The sequence below is a fragment of the Mustela nivalis genome, assembly GCF_964662115.1.
Source record: "Mustela nivalis genome assembly, chromosome: 6".
In the NCBI taxonomy this organism is placed as follows: Eukaryota; Metazoa; Chordata; class Mammalia; order Carnivora; family Mustelidae; genus Mustela; species Mustela nivalis.
Window position 1 is genome coordinate 150,941,466 of NC_139025.1, and position 24,145 is coordinate 150,965,610.

A 24,145-nucleotide genomic window follows, 5' to 3' on the forward strand; every position below is an offset into this window, starting at 1 on the left:
GGTTATTTGCCCAAAGAAGGCTCCCGTGCAGTTTCTGCAGGAAAAAATGGTGAAGGGCCCCAAGAAGGCGACTTAAAAGGAAATGAGTTTCAGGGTAGTCCCACGTAAACGGATAAGGAAAGTGAAAAAATTCAGTGCAATCCTCTAAGGCTGGCCTGGATGAGGTCTGTTTTGGTTTTGGTTTAATAAGTTATTTGGGGGAGGCAGAATTACAGGATTTTTAAAAACTTTATTCCTTACACTTAAATAAATATATTTACATATATACTTCTATATAAATAATGTTAGTAAATCAATAATTTATTAATAGTATAGTAGTACTTTATACATTGATAGTATATTACTATACTATTAATTTATATATGCAAAACCTGCAGTTTATATATTTAATATCAAAATATGTAATCTGCAGCTTTTAAGTGGCTTAAAATGAAGGTTTCAGGACATTTAATAAAAATTCCATCTCTTGGGCGCCTGGGTGGCTCAGTGGTTAAGCCGCTGCCTTCGGCTCGGGTCATGATCTCAGGGTCCTGGAATCGAGTCCTGCATCGGGCTCTCTGCTCAGCAGGGAACCTGCTTCCTCCTCTCTCTCTCTCTGCCTGCCTCTCTGCCTACTTGTGGTTTCTCTCTGTCAAATAAATAAATAAAATCTTAAAAAAAAAATTCCATCTCTTACAGAATGCCAGGGGTATTTGTCTCACAGGGTGCTAGATGTTGTACAGAAGAACCTTTCCATAGGTGTTACTTCATCTGTTCTGTGTAATAACCAGATAAGGCAGTGCTGGGAAGGGATATTCTCATTTTACAGAGACAAAACATGAAGCTCAGGGAGGTGAAAAGACTTATTAATGGCCAAACAGATGGGGCAATGACAGAGTAAGGACAAGTTCCTTTTTTACCACACTATTGGGCCTTTTAAAACTTTTGTTTATTTACCTTAAAAAAAAAAAAAGATTTTATCTGAGAGGAATGCCTGGGTGGCTCAGTCATTAGGCATCTGCCCTTGGCTCAGGTCATGATCCTGGTGTCCTGGGATCAAGCCCCATGTCTGGCTTCTTGCTCAGCAGGGAACCTGCTTTTCCCGCTCCAGCTCCCCTATGCTTGTGCTCCCTCTCTCACCATCTCTCTCTCTCATAAATATCCTTAAAAAAAAAAAAAAAGGTTTTATTTGAGACAGTGAGAAGGAGAGCACAAGCAGGAGAAAGGGCATAACGTCTAAGCAGACTCCCCAGTGAGAGGGGAGCCTGACGCAGGCTCAGTCTCACAACCCATGAGATCAGGACCTGAGTCAAAATTTGAGAGTCCGACATTTAACGGACTGAGCCACACAGGTGCCCTTAACTCAATATATATTTTTAAACAATCAGAAACTTAAAAGTTGTGACATTACAGAATAAGGAACTTTTTCCCCTGAACTGTCTGAGATTATAGGCATAGCTCCAAGATATTGCAGGTTCAGTTCCAGACCACGACAATAAGGGGGATATCACAATAAAGCGGGTCAAGTGAAACTTTCTGGTTTCCCAGTGTATGTAAGTGTGTTTACACTATTCTGTAGTGTGCTAAGTGTGCAACAGCATTATGTCTAAGAAAACAGCGTGTGTACCTTAATTTAAAAATACTCTATTGCCAAAAAAAAAAAAAAAATCCTAATCATCCTTTGAGCTTTGGGTGAGTGGTGATCTTTTGGCTGGTGGAGGATTTTGCCTCCCTTGATGGCGGCTGACGGATCAGGGTGGTGGTTGCTGAAGGTGGAGGAGCTGTGGCCATTTCTTGATAATTTAGTTTGCCACATTGACTCTTTTCACTAGTGATTTTTCTGTAGTGAGCGAGGCTGTCTGATAGCATTTTACCTACAGCAGAACTTAAACTTTTTTTTTTTAAGTAGGCTACACACCTAGCATGGCCCCCAGTGCCAAAGCAGGGCTTGAATTCCCAACCCTGAGATCAAGACCTGGGCTAAGATCAAGAACTGGACACTCAACCAGCTGAGCCACCCAGGCCCCCCTAGAACTTCTCTTAAGTCATCCCTTTACCCAACACGGGGCTCAAACTTACAGCCCCAAGATCAAAAGTCACGTGCCTCCCCAACTCAGCCACACTCAGTAGAACTTCTTTTAAAATGGGAGTCAATCCAAGTTTCTGTAATATTGTAAATCCTTTGTTGTCATTTCAACAATCTTCATAGTATCTTCACCAGTAGACATCATCTCAAGAAACCATTTTGCTCATCCACAAGAAGCAACTCCTCATCCATTCAAGTTTAATCATGAGATTGCAGCATTTCAGTCCCATCTGCGGGCTCCACTTTAAAAAAAAAAAAAAAAGATTTTACTTATGAGAGAGAGAGTTAAAGAGCAGCAGGAGGAGAGGAAGAAGCAGGGTCCCTGCCAAGCAAGGAGCCCAATATAGGACTCGATCCCAGGACCCTGGGATCATGACCTGAGTTGAAGGCAGCCTCTTAAAGACTGAGCCACTCAGGGGTCCCCAGGCTCCACATCTAATTCTAGTTCTTTTGCTTTTCCACCATATCTGCAGTGACTTTCTCCACGGACATCATGAACCCCTCAAAGTCATCCATTGGGATAGGAATCACCTTTTCTGAATTGGAATCCTGCTAATGTTGCTCTTTTTATTTCTTTACACAAAGCATGAATATCTTAATGGGATCTAGAATGGTGACTCCTTTCCAGAAGGATTATTGCTTTTGGTGTTATATCTAAGAAATTGTTGCCAGTCATGAAGATTTCCTCCTGTTTTCTTCTGAGTTTCATAGTTTTAGCTGTTACATTTGGATCTTTGATCCCTTTCAATTTTTGTGTGAGGTATAAGATAATCTTCCAACTTTGTTCTTTTGTATGTGGATATCCAATTTTCTCAACACCATTTATTGAAAAGACTGTCCTTACAGGATTTTGTCCTAAGTATGTATCACTCTGTAAGTAGACTTTTTTAACTTAAATCATCTCTACACCTAACGTGGGGCTCCAAAATCACGAGTTGCATGCTTTACTGACTGAGCCAGCCAGGCGCCCCAGTACCTTTCTTTTCCTTTAGCAATGCTTTGAGATCTATTCATGTCAATGCACATGAGTGTTTAGTTTATTCCTTTAAACTACTTTCTAGTATTTCATTATATGAATGGACAGTATTTCTTTATGCATTGCCTTTTTTATTATCTATTAGTCAGAGAGTGAGTGAGCACACAAGCAGGGGGAGCAGCAGGCAGAGCAGAGAAGCAGGCTCCCCACTGAGCAGGGAGCCCGATGCCGGACTTGATGCCAGGACCCTGGGATGATGACCTGAGCTGAAGGCAGCCGCTTAACTGAGCCACCCAGGTGTCCCTACACCTTCTCTTAAAAAAAAAAAAAAAAATTATTTATGCTCTGTGTCCAATGTGGGGCTTGAACTCACAACCCTAAGATCAAGAGGCATACCCACCACTGGCTTACGCATCCTGGATTTTCGCTTTTCCCAAAGAACACCTTTGTTCTCCCACTGAATTTTGCACACTGCAAACTCTTAGCCTTTGCGTGTTTAGGCCATTTCTCCCTTCCTCTGAATGGGAGTGCACCTGCCACCAGATCCCGGCTTGGCAGTCATGTTCCCTAAGTCTGAAGGCATTACTTCATGGACTCCAGGGATCTACTGATGCTAACTCGATGTCTGCCGGCGTTCCGGTGGTCTTTCCTTTTGGTTTCTCTCTTGTTGATTTGTAGGTAGGGGTTTTTGTTTTTGTTTTTTTGCAGTATGTGTACAGGAGGATTTTTTTTTTTTAAACACCCCTTTCTTGGAACTTGGTGAGCGCTTCCATTTAAGGACTCCTACATAGCTTCCTTTCTGAAGAATGCACCCGCTATCCTTTTGATGGTTTCCTCTTCCCTACTCACTAGTCTCTCCTAAAAGTGCTGCTAAATGCTATGTCATTGCTTCCAAGTCTCTCCGCCTTTTCTTCTTTCTTTGTATTTGAGAGAGAACATGGGAGCTAGGGGGTAGGGGTTGGGGCAGAGGGAGAGCAAATCTTGGGCAGGCTCCCTACCAGGTGTGGAGCCCGACACAGGGTTCGATCTCACGACCCTGACTGAGACCGTGACCTGAGCCAAAACAAAGAGTTTGCTCAACCAGCTGAGCCACATAGGCGCCCCTATCTGCCATATTTCTTAACCTCTTTTATATTTTCCTTTTACCTTGGTGGTGGGTTCGACGGATTCCTCAGCTCAGTTTTCCAAATGCACAAGTCTCTGTGTCATCTGCACCGAATCTGGTGTTTCTGCCACGCGGAGTCTATTTCAATAAAATATTTTGGGGGGCTTATATTTTGTCACGTTTTTCCTTGCAGTCTCTTCGCTTTCTCATCCTGTGCTACTTGCTTGGCCTGGCTCTGGCCCCTTGGTCACTCTCAGTCACCTGTGTGTGCCACTCGGGCTTGGAGGGCTCCCGGCCACTGCTTTCCCCTTGAGCCACGCAGCCTCCCAGCTGCTCAGGCCGTCGCCGTTCTCTCTGTTCTGGGTCAGAGGAGAGCGCCTCCAGTCTTAGGAGGACGAGGCTCTTGCATTTTTAACCTCTGACCATCCCAAGGCATCCGGGGTTGAGGAGGTAGCCATGCGCACACCCACGCGACCGGTTCCAATGCAGGCCCCTGGGCTCCCCGCCAGGGAAACCCGACTCCCCCTCCCCCGAGTGAGCTCCTCGAGGCTTCCACACTCAGCGCTGGTTTTTAAATCTTCAACCCTGTCGCACATCCCAAGGGCTGGGAAGTCCTCACCTCCCACGGCTCCAGGTCTCCTGTGCCCAGAGTTCACTTTCACTTCAGGCTTACCTCGATCTGGGGGTCCAAAGTCAGGACCCAGAATCAATGAGACTCTGTAGATCCACTCGGTCCCAGTAGCCGCTAAGAAGTTCTGAACAGATTTCCCATAGACCCCAAGTGAAATCGAGGTTTGTTTTGAAGGATCTGGCCTCTTCCTCTCTCACCTGTTCTTGCTATGAGAATTGCCCCCCTCCCCCGCAGTGTTTATGTGGACGAATTTTTGCTAGTAAAAAACAAGAGGGGCGCCTGGGTGGCTCAGTGGTTAAGCCGCTGCCTTCGGCTCAGGTCATGATCTCAGGGTCCTGGGATCAAGTCCCGCATTGGGCTCTCTGCTCAGCAGGGAGCCTGCTTCCTCCTCTCTCTCTCTCTCTGCCTGCCTCTCTGCCTACTTGTGATTTCTCTCTGTCAAATAAATAAATAAAATCTTTAAAAAAAAAAAAAACAAAAACAAAAACAAGAGATTTCGATTTTGGGTGATGAGCCTTGTTCCCACCACCCAGACTGTGCTTCTCTCCTCCTCCGTGAGGGCTTGGGTGCAGTTAGCTGGCCACGGTGACAGTGGGGGAGGCAGGCAAGCTTCTGCTGAGAGATGCCGTCCTTCTGAGGGTCTCTCAAGCCCACCCCCTAGGGAAGCTGGGTCAGCGCAGTCCGTGCCTGGCTCAGCCTGCACAGAACTTGGTTCTTGGTTTCAATCCACCTTGCCGGGGTTCCTTTCTTCTTGGAGGTGGGGTAGTTTTAAGTGGCTTGAGGGGTGCCGGGAGGAAGAGAATTCTAGTTCCAGGGGCTGATGTTGCTTGCATGTCGTGTCCTTGTTCTAATTCTGATTATCACCCTCAGAACGGAGGCCTCAGTGTCAGGGCTCCGTGGTGAAAGACTGCAGTTTGCCTTAAAATCAAAGGCCCATTTCTGTACTACTGTATGCAAGAGAATCACCTGGAAGCTTGTTAAAAATGCGGATTCTTTTGAGTGCTATTCCCAGTTGTACGGCGGTGCAAGCAAGTCTCTGTCTCCACTCCACGGGCCCTTGTCCCCACGTCCCGGCTCAGGGACACCCCCCACCAGTTCAGGCTCCAAAGCTGAACCGGAAAGAAACACTCCTGGTGATGTGGACCTCACCTTGAACTACGCTGCCTTGAGTGGTTTTAAAAGGTCAGTGTGCAGGATTAAACATTGTTCCGGGCAGATGAATAACTCCATGGAAAATCTAAGACCTTCAGATGTAATAAATAGCCTTTATTCTGCTCATTTCCTGGGGGGGGGGGTGTTTCACAGAGTCTCCCTTATCGTTTGATTACAAGTCATAGGATACTAGCAGATACCATCTGCTGTGATATAACTACTTGGCATTACTAATAAGATCACCGCTTCTATTTATTGAGTTCCTCTGTGTACCGGGTCCTCTGTGCTGAGCACCTCACCTGGTAATCTCATTTCTTCCGCTGTGACTTAGCATTCCACGTGCCCTGGCCTGATGGTGGTGACAACAGCCCTGGGTGATCCGGAAGAATTCTGGATGTTTGGGGATCTGCTAAGCAGGCCCAGGGGACCCTCTCCAAGGACCCCAAAGCAAGCTTTTCTCCTGAAGTATCAATACTCATCAATATTGGAAAGGCTGCAAACATTTTTTCTCCCAGTCTCATTTGTGTTGGAACCATAATGTTCTCCATCATACGTACACTTTCAATATCTTGGGGTGGTCAAACCTTTTTATTATTCCCCTCATTAGATCTTTTAGGTTTCATGTTATGTTTAAAACAGAGCTTCCCATCCCAGAGATATAATAATCTCCTGTATATCCTTTAGTAATTTTGCAGTTGAACTTTTCTATTCTTTCCTCTGGATCTAATTGTCGTGGCAACTGTGAGCTACAGATCTCTTACTTTGAGGGCCACGTGTCTTAAAGTTCTATTTATTAAACAAGCCATCTTTTTTCCCTACTTCAAATACTCCTTTTATCCTACTAAGTTCCTGTCTCCCTGGGGGTCTGCTCCGGGACTTTGCCTGTCGTTCCAGGAGCCTGTTGGTCCTGGAACACACTGAACTTAAGGGCTGATTCGGAGAGAACTGAAATCTTCCGGGAGCATCGTGTCTGCCATGTGTGTCCACTCACAGAATGGTCTTAGCAGGTCTCCTGTGGGCTCTCGTACACTGTATGGGTTGGCCGGGCTGTCGTCTGCAGATAATGACAGCTGTACCTTCCTCTCCTTCACCGCTCTCCCATGGGGGGGACCGTGCCAGGACACCGCTAATGAGTGATGAGTCCTCGGCTCGCTTCCGACTTGTATGGGAATGCCTGTGGTTCTTTAGAATGTCACCAACTGCTGGTTTGCGATAGAGATTTGTTTTCATCTAGATTACGATGTCTCTTTGTCATCTTAACTTACTAAGATTTTTAATAAGGGATAGATCTTAAACTTTACCAAATACTGTTTCAGCATCTATAGAGACTACCAAAAACTCTTCTCTATGAATCAAAGCTGAAATGAAGGCCCATGAGCAGCCATAATGCCTCCTAGTGTACGCTCTGTATCCCCAGTCCCTGTGCCAGGATTCCGTAGAGGAAGACCCCCCCCTCGCCCTGCCCACACAGGGATGGGGCCAAGAGCCTTCTTCTCAAACTGCTCACGCTCACAGGCGCCTGGAGGCTTCGCTTTCTTTCCAGGGAAAGGAAATGTGCCAAGCCAAATGCCCCCAGGATGGGAAGGAGCTCCCGAGGACAGTGGTATACAGAGTACAGGAACCAAAGTGGGGTCAGGGAGGATGAAGGACCCCCCAGGTCCCTGCCACCAGCCCACACATCAACATACAGACCAAGTGCCTGCGATGGGGTGGGGGTCGGTATCTGAAGTGTCCTCTGTGCTCTGGCCATGACATGGTCTCTCCTGAGTCCTTCCTGCCACCCCACAGCCCTGAGCCGGGGTGTGCAGACCAGGGAGCACCTATAGCAGAGTCATCACGGAAAGCAGGGCTCCCTCCTCAGCCCCACTAACTCCAGGTCCCCATCGCCCTCCTCCCAGCCGTCACTCAGCTCCTGCTGGTCACATCTAGACAAGCAGTCCTTCCAGAGCCAGAAAGTCCCCCTCGAGCTGGCTCCTGACGGCAGTGACCCCGGCGCTGGGCGGCTACCCACTCGGCCGCCCCACCAGTTCGGACCCTGCTTCTCCTTCATCCCATTCTGGGACAATGGGGGGATACTTAAGCCTGTGCCCACCTGGGCGCCATCACAACCCAAAGCAGAGGTTGGCCCCGCGCGCTCTGACCCTGGGCCCTCTTGCCACCACCTCACTAGCGTCTGCCCTATCTACCCGACACGGGGCTTGGAGCTGCCCCTGGACGCAGAAGCAAAGATAAACAGAAAATGAGGGCGCAGCCCAGCGTGTCACAGTTCTGAGAGGTAGATCGGGACAGGATACCCGTCCGGTTTGCCCAACCCGACCTTGTGTGAGAGGCAGTCTCTGACGCGCTTTCCCTTCAGGCCACAGGAAGCCCTAGCCCAAGCGGAGGCGAAAGGTGGCAATCTCCATGGGCTCCAGATAGACGTCAGTGCTGTTGGAGGGTGAGGCCAGGGGGTACAGTAACGTCAAGGAGGTCGGCTGCAGGAACCCCACGTCCAGGCCATGGAAGAGGCTCCCCAGGGCCACCTGTGGAGAGGGACATGGGACGGGGCTGTGCTGGGCACCCTTCCTCTATATGCCTTGTTACCTCTTGGAGAAGCCCACGGAGGCAACACGGAGCCTCCCCGCACGTGGGAGTCTGTGTGCCGTCTCGGAGGGTCCCTGGGATGTGCTCGGCTCTGAAGGCTGCCCGTGGGCCACAGGGTAGGCAGCTCCGCCCAGAGCCGTGAGCTCCTTGAGGACAGGGACCACGTTGGGGTCCACTCTGGACCCACCAGCGCCCGCCCAGACTGTGGCACATGGAGCTGCATATCAGCGCCAGCTTAACCCATGAACAGAGCTCCCAGAGCAGCAGCATGAGCTTCTGGGGCTTTCCACCTTGTGGGACAGTGGTCTCTGCTCGTGGAGCACGAGTTCTCCAGCTGTGTGTCTCGCCCAGAACGCGCCCCCACCAAGCCTCGCTTGCTTTGGAAACACCCATGGACAGCTTCTCCCTCCCTCTCCAAAATGCCCTGGAGGGACCCCCACGCCCCCAAGCCCATCCTCGCTGCCCACCTCACGGCAGCCTCCCCATGTTCCGGCCCATACCTTGCCTTGGCTTGTGGTGCAGTTGAAGCCCAGGTTCTTGGCTTCAAGGCCACAGTCGAAACCCTTGCGGTGTAGGATGAGTGCAGTTTCCGCCGAAGGCAAGGCATCGTCCTGGGTGAAAGACGCGAGGGGCGGTAGGGGGTCGGGGCTGCTCAAGGCTCATGGAGGGGGCAGCCCTGCTCCCCAGCAGGCAGGACCGGGACGGGGAGGAGCCTGGGGCACACCAGGCCAGAGCCTGACGGGGACGCTCACCTCGGCCTGCAGCGTCCGCAGGTTGAGCAGGTGGAAGTCACAGGGCAGAGAAGCGGCCAGGGGATGAAACGAGCGCAGGCCGGGGCCCGGGAGCTGCCTCTTGGCTACGGGCAGGGCGAGCACTGGGGTGTTCAGGTACATGGAGGTCAGGTGGCTGAGGAGGGACGGGTAGCTGGTGGAGCGGCCATCCTGGACCTGCGAGGGGGGCCGGAGATGCACGTGAGGGGGGCGGTAAACGCGCGCCCGGGTCAGTTCCTCCGGGAAGAGCTTCCCCGATGTGTCTGGGAGGCTCCAGGAGCCTTCACATGAGGCCACTTTCCATCTCATCTCTCACAACCTAGAAAGGACTGCTTGCTAGGCCCTCTCTCCTTGACTTCTTCTGGGGTTTTGCTTCTGTGACTTTACAACAAGCACACACCCCCATACCCCAAGCACCATCTCCCATCACCGAGATTCTCAGAGTGGGGAAGAGAACAGGAAAGACAGACGTGTGCTGCACACACATGGAGGGCGTGCTCGAGTGATCCTGCGGTCTGGGTACAGCCCCGCGTCCGCAGCACCAGCCCCGGTCCTCAGGCCTGGGGCCCCCCACAGCTGAGCCCACCGAGGACAGCTGCTTAGGTGGCTGACCTGGACTTCCTCTGAGGTGGCTACTTGTCCGTGTTCTGGACTTCTGTCCTAGCATTACCCTCCTGCCCGTCGCCCAGAATCTCTAACTTCCCCTTCGCCTGACCTCCGTTCCCCCGCCAACCCACAAGCTCTCTCCCGTGGCTCGCTATTGAGCCACTGACATCTCCTGCTTCAACAGCCTTTACAGCCTCGCCTGCCTCCAGCCTCCCTGGAGGTCCACTCCTCAGTACTCCAGCTGTTCGAGCGACAGCTTAGGGCCAAGCCTGCCTGCTTGGTCCCTCCTGGGCCTCCAGTCAAAGTCTAGGCTCTTCTACCAGCCGGTCCCGGACCATGACAGTCTGCCCCAAATGACCCCCAATCTCTTGCTAGCCCAGCAACGGCCACTAGAACCTTCTGCCATGACAGAAACACACTATACCTGCGCTGGACGACAAAGTAGCTGCCAGCCACATGTGACCATGGGACGCTCGAAGCGTTAACTGGTGCGAATGAAGAACTAAATTTGGATCATGTTAATTAACTTAAATAACCACGCATGGCTAGCAGCTACCGCACTGGGCAGGCAGCTCTAGACAGGGCCGCTGCCCGTTCGCGCGGTCTCTCCTGCCTTCTGCCCTGTGCCGCGGTTCACGGGATCAGATCAGACCCCACTTGTCATGGCTGTGCTGGGCTGACGCACCCCTGGAAGCTGTCCTCCTCAGCGGCCTTGGCACATGATGTTCTCTCCCTCCTCAGCACCAGGGGGCAGATTTCTACCTTCATTTTACACACAAAGCTTGCCCCCCTCCCCCCGCAAGCGAAGTCCTAGAGAGTGGGGTGGGGGGTGGGGTGAGGAACGGGGATGCTTGTGTCCCCCTCAGGCCTACAGCACAAGAGCTTAGGATCTCCATAGTGAGTGAGGACTGAGCCACGGCCTCAGGGGACTGAGTGGCAGGCTCTGTCATCCGCAGGCCCAGGCACAACTCGCTACCACTAGTCCGACACCCCATCGCTAGCCCTTACCTCGAGGTCACCGCTCCTGCTGCTGTGAAAGACCAAGTCCCTAAACATGGCTGCCAGTTTGGAGAAAAAGCCAGGCTGGTGGGGGCAAAGAAAGCCATGAGATGCACGGGGCTGCAGCAGAGGGCTGGAGGACACGGTGGGGACCGGCGGCACAGAGGAAGGCAGGAGGTGCCGCAGGAGACGGAAGTGCCAGGCTGCCCGGCAGAGCGTCAGGCTCACTCCCCGCACCCCCGGAAGAGCCCTACTCTCGCTACCCCTCGCCCGCCTCTAGCTCTGCCACCCAAGGACCAGCCTGACCTGGCTCCCGGGGAGGAAGACCCAGAATTTACCTCACTGCCCAGGCTTCGCCGCTCCAGCAGGAGGCGGAAATGGTTGCAGGTTCTCTTGTTGTCCTTGAGCCCTTGGCCCAGACCCCGGTTGTCGTCCTGCATGAGCCGTCGGTCCAGGATCACCTCCAGCTGGCCTGGGGACGCTAACTGTGAGCCACGGCCCTGCGACCCCCCCATCCCCACACAGACACTGGGCTTTGGAAGGAGAATCCCAACCACGGGCCCCAGGGGACCCGCCTGGTGAACTCGCCGGACACAGAGTCACCGAGCGGAGGCAGAGCCGTGGAAGCTGGGGCTCGAAGGGGGCTGAGTGAGGGCCATTGTCCCAGAAGAGGAAGCAAGGGGCCCAGAGCGGGCAGGTGGGCCCTGTGCCTCAGGCTGGGGACCTTATCTGGACTGGCCACGTTAACAAAGTGAACGAGTGAACAGAAGGGCTCGGGGCGGCCCACAGAGCTTCCTGCGCAGGCCCAAAGCCGGGTACCCCGGGCAGACTTTGTTGTGACTGGAACACACGCCCGCCCCGCCCCTACTCTACGCTGGGCTGGACTCCAGCTCGGCTGCCTCGTCTGTCACAAGGAGGGCACAGGGGACAGGCAGATGGCAAATAAGACACAGGCTCAAATTAGGTATCATTTTGGGTTGCCCTGGGGAGAAGGGATGGCAGAGGAGCGCCAAGGCTTTGTAAAATACGCTCGGGGAAGGGGCTCCCTGCAAAGCTGATGTATGTCGTGGTGTGGGGTTTTCCCAGCACCTGCTTTTTAAAATAATCTCCTGAGGGAGTCTACTCAGGGGCCCCTAACCTTCTCCCCAGCCCGATTCTGACTGCTCTAGTTTCTAAGTCTTTTATACGCACGGGTCCATTTTAGGACTTCTGGAGATCTTTCCAGGAAAGGTTGCTCAGGGTAAAAAACGATAATCTCAGGGCACCTGGGTGGCTAGTCTGTTAAGTGTCTGCCTTTGGCTTGGGTCTTGATCTTGGGGTCCTGGGATCGAGTCCTGCATTGGGCTCCCTGCTCAGCAGGGGGTTCTGCTTCTCCCTCTGCTCGTGCTCTCTCTCTCAAGTAAACCAACAAAATCTTTAAAAAACAAACACATAAAAAATAAACTCTGAACACATCGTTTCCCAAAAGGGCAGAGAAAACCAAGGCAGGGGGACCCCGGGCTCAGCTAGCAGCCAATGGTGCAGACAGAGCTGGGCACAGTCTGACAGCAGGGTGACCCCGGGTGAAGGGGGAGCAGAGCCACGCTCCTTCAGCAGGGGGGCAGGCCTCCACGACCCCGGCCACCGGCCCCCAGCACAGCCTAGACCGGGCATTCTCAGCTCAGCCCTGCACAAAGGCTCTATCCCAAACCCAGAAAGTCGGAAGGCCTCAGAGGCCAAGTGCAAACTGTTCTATTTACCCTGAGGACATGGAGCCACCTCAGCTTTCCTGGCATGGCCCAGCTCCAGCCCGGTACTCCTGGCTTTGTTTCAATTTTTAAGAACAACAATTCTCTCTTTTAATGACTGTTAATAGGAAAACAGTATATCCCTTTCTTCTTTGCTCAATTTTTTAAAATTAAAAACATCCTTTTTTTTTCCATAAGTGAGCAAGAGGCTGGGAGAGGGAGAAAGAGAATCTCAAGCAGGCTCCATGCCCAACGTGGAGTCCTACACCGGGCTCGGTCCCACAGCCCCGCGGTCATGACCTGAGCCGAAATAAAGACTTAGATGCTTAACTGACTGAGCCACCCAGGCACCCGTGAAATACTTCATTATAACATCAAATGCACTTTTCCAACTGCCCCTACCTCCATCCCTGGCCAGGAAAATGGGGCCGCAGAGCTCGGTTCAGAATCGCTGTTCAATACCCTGGTGCTTCTAAAAAGGACCCAACAGGACCCCATCCCCTGGTCACCTCCATGGCTGCCTCCACTAGGAGGGTGACAGCCGGCATCTGCCTTCCTGCCGTGCCCGTGCGACTGACAGGCGCTGCGAATGTTCTCCAAGCCTGAAGGTGATGCAGACCACAGGGGTGGGGCCCGCTGAGAGGAGGCCCTGGGGCACAGATGGGACTCTGCCTCGTCCTCCACCCTCGGCATAGCTGGGCTCCCCACTCACCATCATGTAGGCTCGAGACCCCCAGGGCCTGGGCAGTGTGCAGCGTGAGGCGGTCCCGGGCGTCCTGGATGTAGGCCATGACCGGCATGGGGTAGAAGTTGGCCTGCAGGGGCAGCTTCTTCAGATAGCGCCGGGGCTGCACCTGGGGGGGCAAGCCCGGCTGATCAAGGGCGTCTGGGAACCCTCTGGGCCCTAGGGGTCCCCAGTCTGAAGGGGCCCTGATCATTTTCGCCTCGGATTCCTCTTCCTCCACCAGGGCCGACTGCTCTCAAGGCCCTGGGAATCACCTGAAAGCCATTGAGGTCCGTGAAGAAGGCACCCTGGCTGTCAATGTCCGTGTGGAAGCGCAGGGCCAGCTCCTGGTTGACGTAGTCGCGGATGTCCACCAGGGATGACATGTCCAGAGACAGCCCCTCCACCCCTGGGCAGAAGGACAAAGGGAGAGCGTGGACAGGCCTGAGAGACGGGCTGGGGGGGCTGTGCCCAACCTGCCGGCTACTCCCAGCATTTCTGCAGGAGGTTCCCCGCAAGAGAACTAACGTCCTTCTGGTCTCAAGCAATACGTTTGTTGAAAACAGATGTGTGAGCAGAGAACAGGCAGAAGGCAGAGTGTGGCCTCGCTGGTGCAGCCCTGACCTTCCTCCTGACCTTGCTCGTCCGCCAAGCTCACCTGGCAGATTATAAAGCCGGACCACCTGGCGGACATGCTCATAGTAGGCAACGACCTCCGAGAAGAAAGGGCCTTCGGTGACACGCAGCACAGGGGGATCCTTGGGGATGTACGGCTGGGGACAGGGCAGAAGGCAGCTAAAGCCACAGCACAGAGGGCAGAGCAGGGAGGTACTGGCCCAGCGCTGCCAGAAGTACTTGTTCCCAGCAGGCCCCGGCCTGAGAGCCCCAGCTGAGCCGGCCCAAGGCCCCAGCTGCTCCTTGGCACACCCCACTCCCAGAGGCAGCCGAGGCCAGGCCCCTGGCAGGCAGGGACGACCCTGGAAGGAGGCCTGTGGCCACATCCCACCGCTGCCTTGGTTCACTGGGCTTCTCGGATCCCCGGATTTTTGAGCAGTCTTAGGGTTACCTGGGCCTCCCCATCAGGCAGGAAGAGATAGGCTCCACTCTTGTCCTTGGACGCACGAGTGCCATAGATGAGGAACTCCATGTTCACCCGCTGCTCCTGCTCCTCGTCCACCCTTCGGACGCTCTGCCAAAGAACACAGCCCTGACCCCTGGCCCCACACCAGCATGTCAGGCCTGCCCCCTGGGAGGGCACGGACGAACCTCCCCGAGGAGCCAGCTCAGCTTCCCCGGGCCACCCCCTCCCACCGCTCAGGAGCCGAGAAGGTCCACTCCGTGGCCCCCAACAGTCACGAGGCCGCTCAGCACCCCTGCCCCCGCCAGGTAGGCCCTCCTCAGCCCTGGGCCCTGGCTCTTTACCTTGAGGAGCCCGGTGAGGCCTGAGAACCAGACCTGCATGTAGCGGTTGCTGAGCGCAAAGTCACTGGCGCCAGAGTCAATGACGCGCAGGGGAAACGCGTCCTGCCTGCTGATCGACAGCTGCCGGCCGTGCAGGTAGATGCGCACGGAGGCCGGCAGGGTGCGGGGCCCGTCCAGGCCCAGCTGCAGCTGCAGCACGCCGAGGCCCAGGGCCGGCAGGCGGATGGGCACAGACACCTGCCGGCGCGGGAGGGGTGAGGAAGGGAGCGGTGAGGAAGGCAGGGGTGAGGAAGGGCGGCCCACGGCATGGGCATCCATTCTGGGTGCAGGCCTGGGAGTCTAGTCCCAGGGCATTTATTTTTTCCTTGAGAAAGGCTGAGGAAATGCCCACACCTGGGGGGGGTCCTCTGTCTCCCCTACCGCCGCCTCTGAAAGTCGAGGGGACATCACTTGCCTCTAGTCAGACTTTCAGGAATCTCATGATAACTGAGAAACTATGAAACAGGAAGCACATGGCAAGGCAACCTAGTCCCCATTTTTGCTTTCCTACCGCACCAAACCTCCCCTCCTGAGAACCTTCCACTCCTGACTCATGTCCCAGGAATGACTGTCCTCCGGTCCCCCCTCCCCAGGACCCCTGCCCCCAACCTAGGCAGGAAGCAGGAGAGTGGGAGGCCTGTGTCCCAGGTGGAGTGAGGCCCCGGGGAGGGGCCCCGGGTCAGCACAGAGGGCTGGGGCCCATGCCCTGGGCCGTCACTCACCTGGTAGACATCGGCGACCGTGCTGGTGGCAGAGCTCCAGTGTGCGCTAATCTGCACCGCCAGTGGCTGACCGTCCTCTGAAAGGACACGCACTCGGGGCGAGTTGACCAGCAGGGACACCACACTGAACCGCTCCTGATCCAGGGGGTTGAAGAGCACCACATACCTGTGGGGAGAGGCAGGCTCACTCACCTTGGAGGCCACTGGCTCTGGGCAGTGGGAGCAGAGCTGTGGCCAGGCCATGTCCCACAGTGCCTGGGCAGGCGTGGGGGAGACGGTGCCGGGAGCCGGCAGGACTTCACCTCTGCACCTGGCCGGGTCTGGCTCACCTGGGGGAGGAATCCAACTGGATCACTGTGCGCTCCGGCAGGGCGTCGTGATTTAAGCGGGTGTCATCCTGGGGATTAGATGGTGGGAACGGAAGAACTGTCACCGGGCTTGGCCTGGCTCAGGGTCTTGTCTCCTCCCCAGCCCCTGCCTGTCCTGGCTGTGGACCACCAGCTGCACTGGGCACCGATCCTTCCCTCCAGCGCAGGCAGAACAGGAAGAGGGACGCCCTCGTGGATGGGACTGCACACTCCAGAGAGCGCCCCGAGCGGACAGGAAGCGGGGCTCACCATCTGGAGGAAGGGCGCCTCAGGCTCGAAGCGGTAGGTCTCCTTGTCCCCCAGCACCAGATAGTGAGCCGCATTGATGATGACCTGCTTCAGGCTCACAAGGGAGCGCAGGAGCCTGGGGGCACAGGAGGCAGGCGGGGGGCCATGGAGAACACCGCCACAGACAGACTGCTCACCTTCCCCGCAGGAAGAGCCCTCGGCAGACCTGCCCACTGACTGCCCAGCAGGGCGTTTCTTTAGCACAGTGGATCCAGCAGGGAGGAGGAGGGAGCCCCCACCTGATGCCATAGTCTGCCACAACCGCCTCCTTGGCGGTGCCGGTGATGGCGTCGTGGTGCTGGAAGAGGCCCAGAGTGCGTCGAGCTTCCGTCAAAAGGGCGAAGTCCGAGAGCGGGTACTGGCTGGCCAGTCCAGAGCGGCGGGCGTGAGCAGTAGCCAGACTGTATAGTATCTCCGCACCCCTGCCCAGAGAGAGGGGTCACACTCCTGCCTGCACGACCCCCAGGTCCGCCCTGCTCAGCAAGCCCCGACCCCTTCCTTCCACCACGTCTCCGCCAGCCTTCGTCTCCAAGCGCTTCTAGTGCATTCTAAGCCAATCCGGCTCCTCCTGAAACCCTGAAGGCTCATTCTCCTCCCTCTGGCCTGGAAGCGGGGGTGAGCCTCACCGCAGGTGGGCTTCCAGGACCCGGTCCAAGCTCTTGTAGAAGGGCCGAGAAGTGTAGTAGCCAGTCCAGTAATGGTCCTCCCGGTCCGCGTAGGAGAAGAAATCCCCGCTCAGCACGGGGAAGCCTGGAGGCCGGGCCCCTGGCTCCACCCCGGTCTTCTTGTACAGAGCGTCAAAATAGTCAGAGAGGGTGCCAAACTGGGCCTGCGGAGACCCCAAAACCCGTTCCCATCAGTTCCAGAGCTTCTAGAAGCTGTGGCCCCCAGGGCTGCAGCCGGGCACTGGGGGCAGGGATTCTGCCTATGTGCAGGCAGCCGTGGCACGTCCCGCCCTGCGGGACCGCACGCAGATGCTAGGAGGCCCGCAGAGGAACTCTGACAGAAAAGGGAGGCTCTTGCCCAAGAGTTGGGCACAAACCACCCCCCCGGAGCTGGTAACCTCCCAGGCCAGGCCAGTCTGCAGCACTGGGGAAGAACCCCCCCACCCTGCCCCCCAGCTCAGCGCCCCTCCCACCTGCACATGAAGGTCAGGCTTGCTGTTGAGGAAGTCAAAGAGCCGCTGGTAGTTGAAGAACTGGGCATCCCACTCCTGGGGCTTGTCGTATCGGAAGTCATCCCCCAGTGGCACCAGGAGGACGTTGCTCCGGAACAGCCGGGACTTTTTCCGGTACTGGTCCAGGAGCAGCGCGGCCCTGCAGTGGGGAAGGGCATGGGCCCCAGTGGAGTCTGGGCCTAAGAGGAATGGGGCTGAGCCAGCCCCAGAGGGCCCCTGAACACATCCATCAAGGAGTCATGGGGCCCGCAGTGGGCACCACCCAGACTGGGAAACCTGTGCCTGGGAGCCCCATGTTCTCTGGATAGTTCTGACAACCAGGGACGTCTTCCCAGGCTGGGCTGTGGTTTCTGGCTGCAGGTCCTGGATATCACAGTGGCCCTTGGACACCACACGCAATGCAGCACCCCCCCACCATTCTCCTCCAGATGCAAACCACACTCCTCTGTGCCTTCCGTTCCCACTCCACAAGCCCAGCTCCTCTGTCTCCTGGGTCCCTCCATCCCCAGCAGTTCCCCAGAACACTGTGCCTGTGTCCCTCAGAGCAAGGGGCCCAGCACTGGAGGCGGGAGTCCAGGTGAGCCCCCTGACCGCCCCCTCGGCCGGCCAGCGTGCAGGGGCATCAGCAGGAGCGTCTCTGGCAGCCCCATGGTCACCCCACGGAGCTGATGTCAGCCAGCATGCACATTTCTCATGCCTGAGGTTCAGCAAGGTCCTCTCTTCTCATCCTGAACTTTTCTATGCTGTTTTCTGAGGCTAGGAGGGGAACCTTACATTTACATCTAGTAAATCTCACCAGGTTGGATTCAACCCACATCACACACAACCTGTTGCGATCTTGTGGGATCCTGACCCTGACACCTGGCTTCACTTTGCCTACCAGTTAGTGGCACAGCACACCACCAAAGAGCCTAGAACCAGAGCCAGACTAGGCCAGCTCCACACGGACTAGGCTGAGTGACTCTGGGCAAGTTACTTAACTTCTCTGGGCCTCAGTTTTTATAAAATGAGGAGACCATCAGTACCTACCATCATGATGTTTTGAGAATTAAAACAAACTAAACGGGGACGCCTGGGTGGCTCAGTAGGTTAAGCCTCTGCCTTCAGCTCAGGTCATGATCTCAGGGTCCTGGGATCGAGCCCTGCATCAGGCTCTCTGCTCGGCAGGGAGCCTGCTTCCCCATCTCTCTCTGTCCGCCTTTCTGCCTACTTGTAATCTCTCTCTCTGTCAAACAAATAAAATCTTAAAAAAAAAAAAACTACACAAATTCATATATACTGAACACTTAGAATGGCGCCTTGCACATACAGAAGAAACGATAAATACACATTTGTCATTTTCGTTTTCAGTGAAGTAACTGGTAAAAATCAATAGAAAATCAGAGCCTCGCAGCCTCTCATTAAAGTCCCTGTCTCTTTTCAGACCAATCTAGTAATTGGCACATTGTGGTACCGTGGTTCACTCAGCCACTAATCTACTTAACTGTGCTGACCCGGCGGGTACTATTATACTACTCTGCGCTCAAGGGAGGACCCCTCGAACACCCTCTTCCCCTAATTCCTGAGCCTAGTGAGCCTTTCAAAGGAGAAGACGAAGTTACTCTCATGACTTGCCCTCCGCAGACCTGGGCTGGCATCACAGGTCACAACTGCTGCTCTAAGACACACCGCGCCTTAACAGCCCTAGAATCTTGCTTAGAATCAGCATTCAGATTTCTGAGTTTCAGAAACAAAAGACCATTTTCTTTCCCTTTTGGTCACACATTTCCCCTCTCAGACCTCATGGAAATCTGAGTTACCACAACACGAAAACCAGTTCAACTTGTTATATTCCCAAGGCCATTTGGTTCCGGCCAACCCACTGTTCTAGATCACGCTTAGTCTGCCCTATCCCGGGGCGTGGGCTGACTTCAGCAGCAGAGACATCTTTAGGGGTCTCTAATGACCCTTGGCGGCACAAGTGGGCTTTCTCGGAGGCTGGGGGCTCTTGGGCAGGACTGACTATGCATCTGAATGGGGGCTCGTGGCCAATTTTGAGCCAAATCAGGATGCCCGTGCTAAATAAAGGCATATCAGGCCACAGGGTGCAAAGAAATTCACTTATTTTGAGAATTGTTCCCTTCTGAGTCAATCAACCGGCACTGGCTGGGAAATATCCTCATTTGGGAAAATAAAACCATTCTGGATAATTCCAGTTTTCCAGGGAGGTTCAGTAAAGGAGCTGCCACCTTAGTGGCTGGGGACCTGAACTCACTCCCTGTGCCCACCCCCCTTTCTACAGAGGTACAAACGCCCCCACCCCCTGTGAAGCAGAGCCCGGCCTGAGGCCAGGTCTCCTGGCTCCTCTGTGTGAAATGGCCCAGCGTAGGCTGGAAAAGAATACCTCTCAGCCACGTTGGCCTCTGTGATGGCCCGGGGCGGCACCTTCCAGGGGCAGTTGATGCGTCCACCTGGCAACCGCTTGAAATCGAACTGGCAGCAGATCTTGGGGTCCGGGCCGCAGGTATGGGGCACGTCATAGCTGTAGAAAGGCATCATGTGGCAGAAGATGTCCGTGTTGGCGTCTGAGTCTGGAGAAGACAGAGCGGGCCATCAGCCAGAAGCAGGCTACCCCCGGAGCCTACGGCGTCTCCAGGGGCCGGGCCGCTCAGACCCGCGGGATAGACAGCAGGCCCTGCAGAGGCCAGGGGTGAACGTGACCCCTGACCTCCCCCGAAGGAGGAGAGCACTCTGGCCACCAGCACTAGCGCTCGCTGGTCTGTTCTGGAGCCTTATTTCTCATCCCCCTTTCCTTCCCCAGGGAGAACTGTGACCCGCTCCACCCTACCTGGTCTTACCCCAGGTCTGCCTCCACATGAACTCCAGACTGTGGGTGGCAGCAAAGTGCTTCTTGATGGCATAGTGCACCCTCTGGATCAGCATGCTGGTCAGGTTGGCACGGCGCAGCAGATAGGGAATGGTGGAGCTGTAGCCAAAGGGGTCCACTGCCCAGCCAGAGCGCGGGGTTGCACCTGAGAGGACACGGGAGCCACAGGTGGGCTCCCTGGTCCTGGGCTCCCTTCTTGTCATCACGCCAGGCCCAAGCTGGTGGAATCAGCCTGGAAAGGGAACACCCCCCCAACCCCCGCCAATCCGTGCCCCACAGGCCCCTGCTGCCTCCTGGGCCCAGCTATGGGGAAAGACCCCATTCCTGAGCCCAGACTCACCGAGGTTTCTCTCCAGCCACTGGTGGCCCTCAATAAGCTGGTCAATGAGTGCAAAGTAATGGGAGTTGGCCTCGTCCGGCATCACCCAGCCTCCTGTCACAATCTCCAGTTGCCCGTTTCCCACCAGCCTGCAGTGAGGGACTCACACTCAGCGTGGGGCAAGGATGCTCTCCCAGTCCCGCTGACCAGAAGTGCCAGGACCTGTGTGTGCTGGCCTCACCGAGCCCACTCGCCTCACCCAGCCCAGCCCAAGCCCAGGACCCACAGAACAACTGAGCACCCTGCTCTCCCCACCATACAACCTCCACGCTGTCCGGGCCGGCCTCTCTTTGGACCTCCATCTACGCTTCCTGGGGCCAGGCCCTGGGGTCTTTCTTCTCCGGGCATACAGCTTCATGTGACTCTGATTTCTCCTAACACCAGCTCTTGTGTTCTTTGCCTCGGCCCCTCTGCCATCGCTCCTCCCTGCCCTGCTTCCCTCTGCCTCTCCCTGCCACACTGGCGCCCACCACTTGGCCTCCAGCTGCTCTGGCAGCCATCCCGGGGCCCAGATGGCAGCCCTCCCATGCCTCCCCGGTGGGCACTGGCCTGCGGACTGCTGCTTTCTTCTGGGCATTGATGTTGTCCCACCACTTAGCGAAGAAGGAGACTTCCGCCCAGAGGAAGCGCCGCCGGGGGTCCTCCTGCAGCTTGCCCACCATGCTGTTGAGAATGTGCTGGGTTTGCTCTGTGTAGTACTTGTCAAAGGTCTTGATCCAGCCTGGGGAGCCAACACAGGGTCCCCTTAGGACGCCAGCCTCTTTGTGGGCCCCTCCCTCACCCCTGCCATCGAAGAACTCCGCCCCCCCCCCCTCCCGGCACAGCCCGGCTCCCAGGGCTCCGCCGGGGCCTCACCCGGGTCATTGTGGGAGTGAGGCACCACGAACACCTGCAGGTCTTCAGCGTCCCAGTCGTGGGGCCCATAGGAGATGTCGAAGCCTTGCTTCCACACGCCGCCATCCACGTTGTCAAAGGGCAGCTCCTCTGATATGGTCAGCATCTGCCAGGCCAGAGAGCAGCTCAGCGCCCAGCCACAACCACCAGCGCTCCCTGCCAGCGCGGGCCCCTACCTGCAGCTCTGGCTTCTGGCCCCGGCCCCCCAGAGCAAACTGGCAGTCTTGAGGGGAGATGGAGAAGAAGCTGGGCCGGGGCTCGGGTGGCACCACCCAGGAGCCGTTGGCCGTGTAGTAGGGCAGCAGGGCGGGCGGACCCTCCGCGTTGGCTGTCAGCTCCAGCACCGAGTCCTTGATGTGGCTGATGATCTCATGGTTCTCCTCCAACAGCTGTTCCAGCTGCTCAATGCGGTTCTGCAGCACAGAAATTTGGCTCTGCCGAAAGATCAGAAAGCAATCACCCACGGCTTCTGGCGCCACAGGGAGGATCCCTGCGTGGGGCCCACCACCAGAGGCCTGACTGTGATCCTTCTCCCCAAGTGCAGGCAGAGCCAGGAGCCTACAGGCCTGGATGGATCTGGTCAGATAAGGGGAGATCTGCAAATCACTAGAGGACTACAGTCCACTTGGCTTGGGAGTACCCTCGCCGCCCCCCTCCCCAACCCACCCCGGCTCATGGAAGGCGAAGATTTCATCTCGAGTGCCTATTCTCCAGGTGTGGCCTGTCTGGGGCATGATGCTGACAAGGACTGCATCCGGGCTTAGTGGGAAAGAATGCTGCAATCCATTAGCAATGTCTGCCAAGAATTCAGGAGGACAGAACGGCAGGACATGTTCCTCCTTCTCTCTTTTTGCTATCCTTGTTTTTATCTTTGCGTTTCTAGAAAATCTGCCTATTGGAAAGAGACGTTTTTGTCCTGGGCTGACAGTGACTCTCCACCTGAGCTGAGATGACCTGTATACATGAAGAGATTAGCAGCCAAGTCTGACTCACCCGGGGGAAGTTCCCACCATTCTGGTGACGGGTGGGGTCATGCTGCACTCGGTCCAGCATCAGGTAGAGCGAGAAGACAGCCACGCAGAAGATCGCCGCCCCGCATACTGTCACCTGCTTTTTCAGCTTCATACTGGCCTCCACACACACCTGGCAGGAGAGACACCATTTGTGGCTCCAGCAGGCAAAATCCCTTTGTTGATCTTTCCACCAAATGCCCCAAAGAGTTTCTGAGTGCCACCGTCTAGGTGCATCTATTTGCCTGACTCCAGAGAAAAGCAAGTTTCTAAGGATCAAATCCCAACATTGGCTGTGGGGCCTCCTCTCTCCGCTGAGACCCAGAAAGCTCCAGGAGCTCGTCCTGTCCAGTCCTGGGGCAGCTCTGCCCCTAGGATGCCGAGGCTGCTCCTTCCCAGGGTAACACAACAGGATAAGAGACTTCCCAGGTCTGACTCCAGAGTTCACCCCACAACCTCAGGGTCATAATTAGCTTCCCTACAAGAAAGACACAGCCAAAGGAGGTAGATCTCCAGTCTCCTCGACCATGTGCTTCTAGTTTCAGAGGAATAAACAGATTTAGTTTGCTTTAAAGGCACGGACAGGAAAGCCTTTCTTCTGGCCTCTTGGCTCAGACAGATGCACACCAGAAAGCGCCTGGCACAGCACGTCTCTCATTAAGAAAATCAGAATGAGTTCACAAAGCTGCCAGAGCGCCTCGCGTTTCTCACACCAAACGGGCCCTGCTTCTTCTCAGGGCTGGTTGGGATTCCTGCAGGGGGTAACTTCCAGCTTTTGGTTCTAGAGCACTTGGGGGACCCCCTTGGAAGCCAGCAGTGATTGGTGCCCAAGGTCCCCCGGCTAGAAAGAAGCTGCGCACACTGCTCCGCTGTGGGGCAACTTCGGGGTACCAGTGCCCGCTGCCACCGCCCGCGGGCCCCCACTTGCCTCCTGGGGCGGAGGGAGGCCGCTAGCTGCTGGGCCGAGCGTGGGCGGAACCGCCGCTCCGAGACTGGCTCCCGCCCTGGGGCCGAGGAGCTCTGTCGCCTCTGCGCGTCGTGCCCTACTTAGCACGATCTGATCAGCTCAGAAGCCTCCGGGCAATATTTTTAGCCCTTGGAGGTTGGGTCTAGGCCAAAGTGGGTGGAGCTGCGGGGAGAGAGAGTTGGGTCACAGGGTGGGTAGGCACCTGCCGCCGGGTCTTCGGAGGCCCGCCCGCCGGCTGGCCCAGCCCCCTCCCGGCCGCGGCCCTCGCCGACCCTCCCGGCCCCGGGGACCGCATCGACAACGGCAGGGTGCGGGAGCGCGGGCCGCCTCCGACCCGAAGCGCCGCTCGTTCTCCTGCTGCCCATCCCGGTCGCGGCCCGGGGTGCAGCCGGAGCCCTCCCCCGGGTCCGCCAGGCGCGTTACCGTCCGCGGCCGGCCTCCGCGCCGCTCCAGGCCCCGCCGGCCGAGCTGCGCCCCTCACATCCCCGGGGGCGGCGGCTCGCGCGGAGGCAGCGACGCAGGCGAAGGCGGGCGTCAGCCCAGCCGTCGCTGCCCGCTCCGCGCGCCGCAGCCGCGCTCCCGCGGGGCCACGGCCGCCCCCGCGATCCGCTGCGCCTGTCCCGCGCCCGCCCTGCCGCCTCCCGCGGCAGCCCGCCGACCAGCGCGGGGGGCGGA

The 24,145-nt window shown here is 56.1% G+C and overlaps 1 protein-coding gene across 5 annotated transcripts; it reads right to left on the reverse strand.

Moving 5' to 3' along the window:
- Positions 1 to 744: 744 nt before the first annotated feature.
- Positions 745 to 24,135, reverse strand: MAN2A2 (mannosidase alpha class 2A member 2). 5 transcript variants are annotated; one of them, XR_014313123.1, is made up of 25 exons: positions 23,894 to 24,133; positions 23,432 to 23,632; positions 22,487 to 22,636; positions 21,670 to 21,927; positions 21,455 to 21,599; positions 21,149 to 21,320; positions 20,561 to 20,688; positions 20,192 to 20,365; positions 19,738 to 19,924; positions 17,316 to 17,493; positions 16,804 to 17,006; positions 16,417 to 16,599; positions 16,139 to 16,253; positions 15,851 to 15,918; positions 15,522 to 15,687; positions 14,761 to 14,997; positions 14,405 to 14,527; positions 13,997 to 14,111; positions 13,614 to 13,747; positions 13,327 to 13,468; positions 11,226 to 11,359; positions 9,265 to 9,459; positions 9,013 to 9,123; positions 8,247 to 8,451; positions 745 to 2,307 (listed from the first exon to the last, which is right to left on the reverse strand). XR_014313123.1 is itself a non-coding variant. In XM_082736102.1 (25 exons), exons 3-25 carry the CDS (start codon positions 22,616 to 22,618, stop codon positions 8,299 to 8,301), a joined length of 3,528 nt encoding a protein of 1,175 aa, XP_082592228.1. In that variant the 5' UTR covers positions 22,619 to 22,636; positions 23,432 to 23,632; positions 23,894 to 24,133; the 3' UTR covers positions 6,023 to 8,298. The 5 variants fall into 5 exon arrangements, 4 of the variants coding, with proteins under 4 accessions (XP_082592228.1, XP_082592229.1, XP_082592230.1 ...); XM_082736102.1 differs by lacking the exon at positions 745 to 2,307 and adding an exon at positions 10,897 to 10,971 and having other exon boundaries at positions 6,023 to 8,451; XM_082736103.1 differs by lacking the exon at positions 745 to 2,307 and having other exon boundaries at positions 6,023 to 8,451; positions 23,894 to 24,135.
- Between the last annotated feature and the right edge of the window lie 10 nt (positions 24,136 to 24,145).

Bases quoted from the DNA above. Each gene is read 5' to 3' on its own strand.
- MAN2A2 (XM_082736102.1), bottom strand. From the start codon at position 22,618: ATGAAGCTGAAAAAGCAGGTGACAGTATGCGGGGCGGCGATCTTCTGC. The intron at 16,254-16,416 runs GTGGGGGCTCCC...CTGTGCCCCCAG, and splicing joins GTGGCAGACTATGGCATCAG to GCTCCTGCGCTCCCTTGTGA. The intron at 13,748-13,996 runs GTGAGCTTGGCG...CCTTCTGCCCAG, and splicing joins CCGGCTTTATAATCTGCCAG to GGGTGGAGGGGCTGTCTCTG.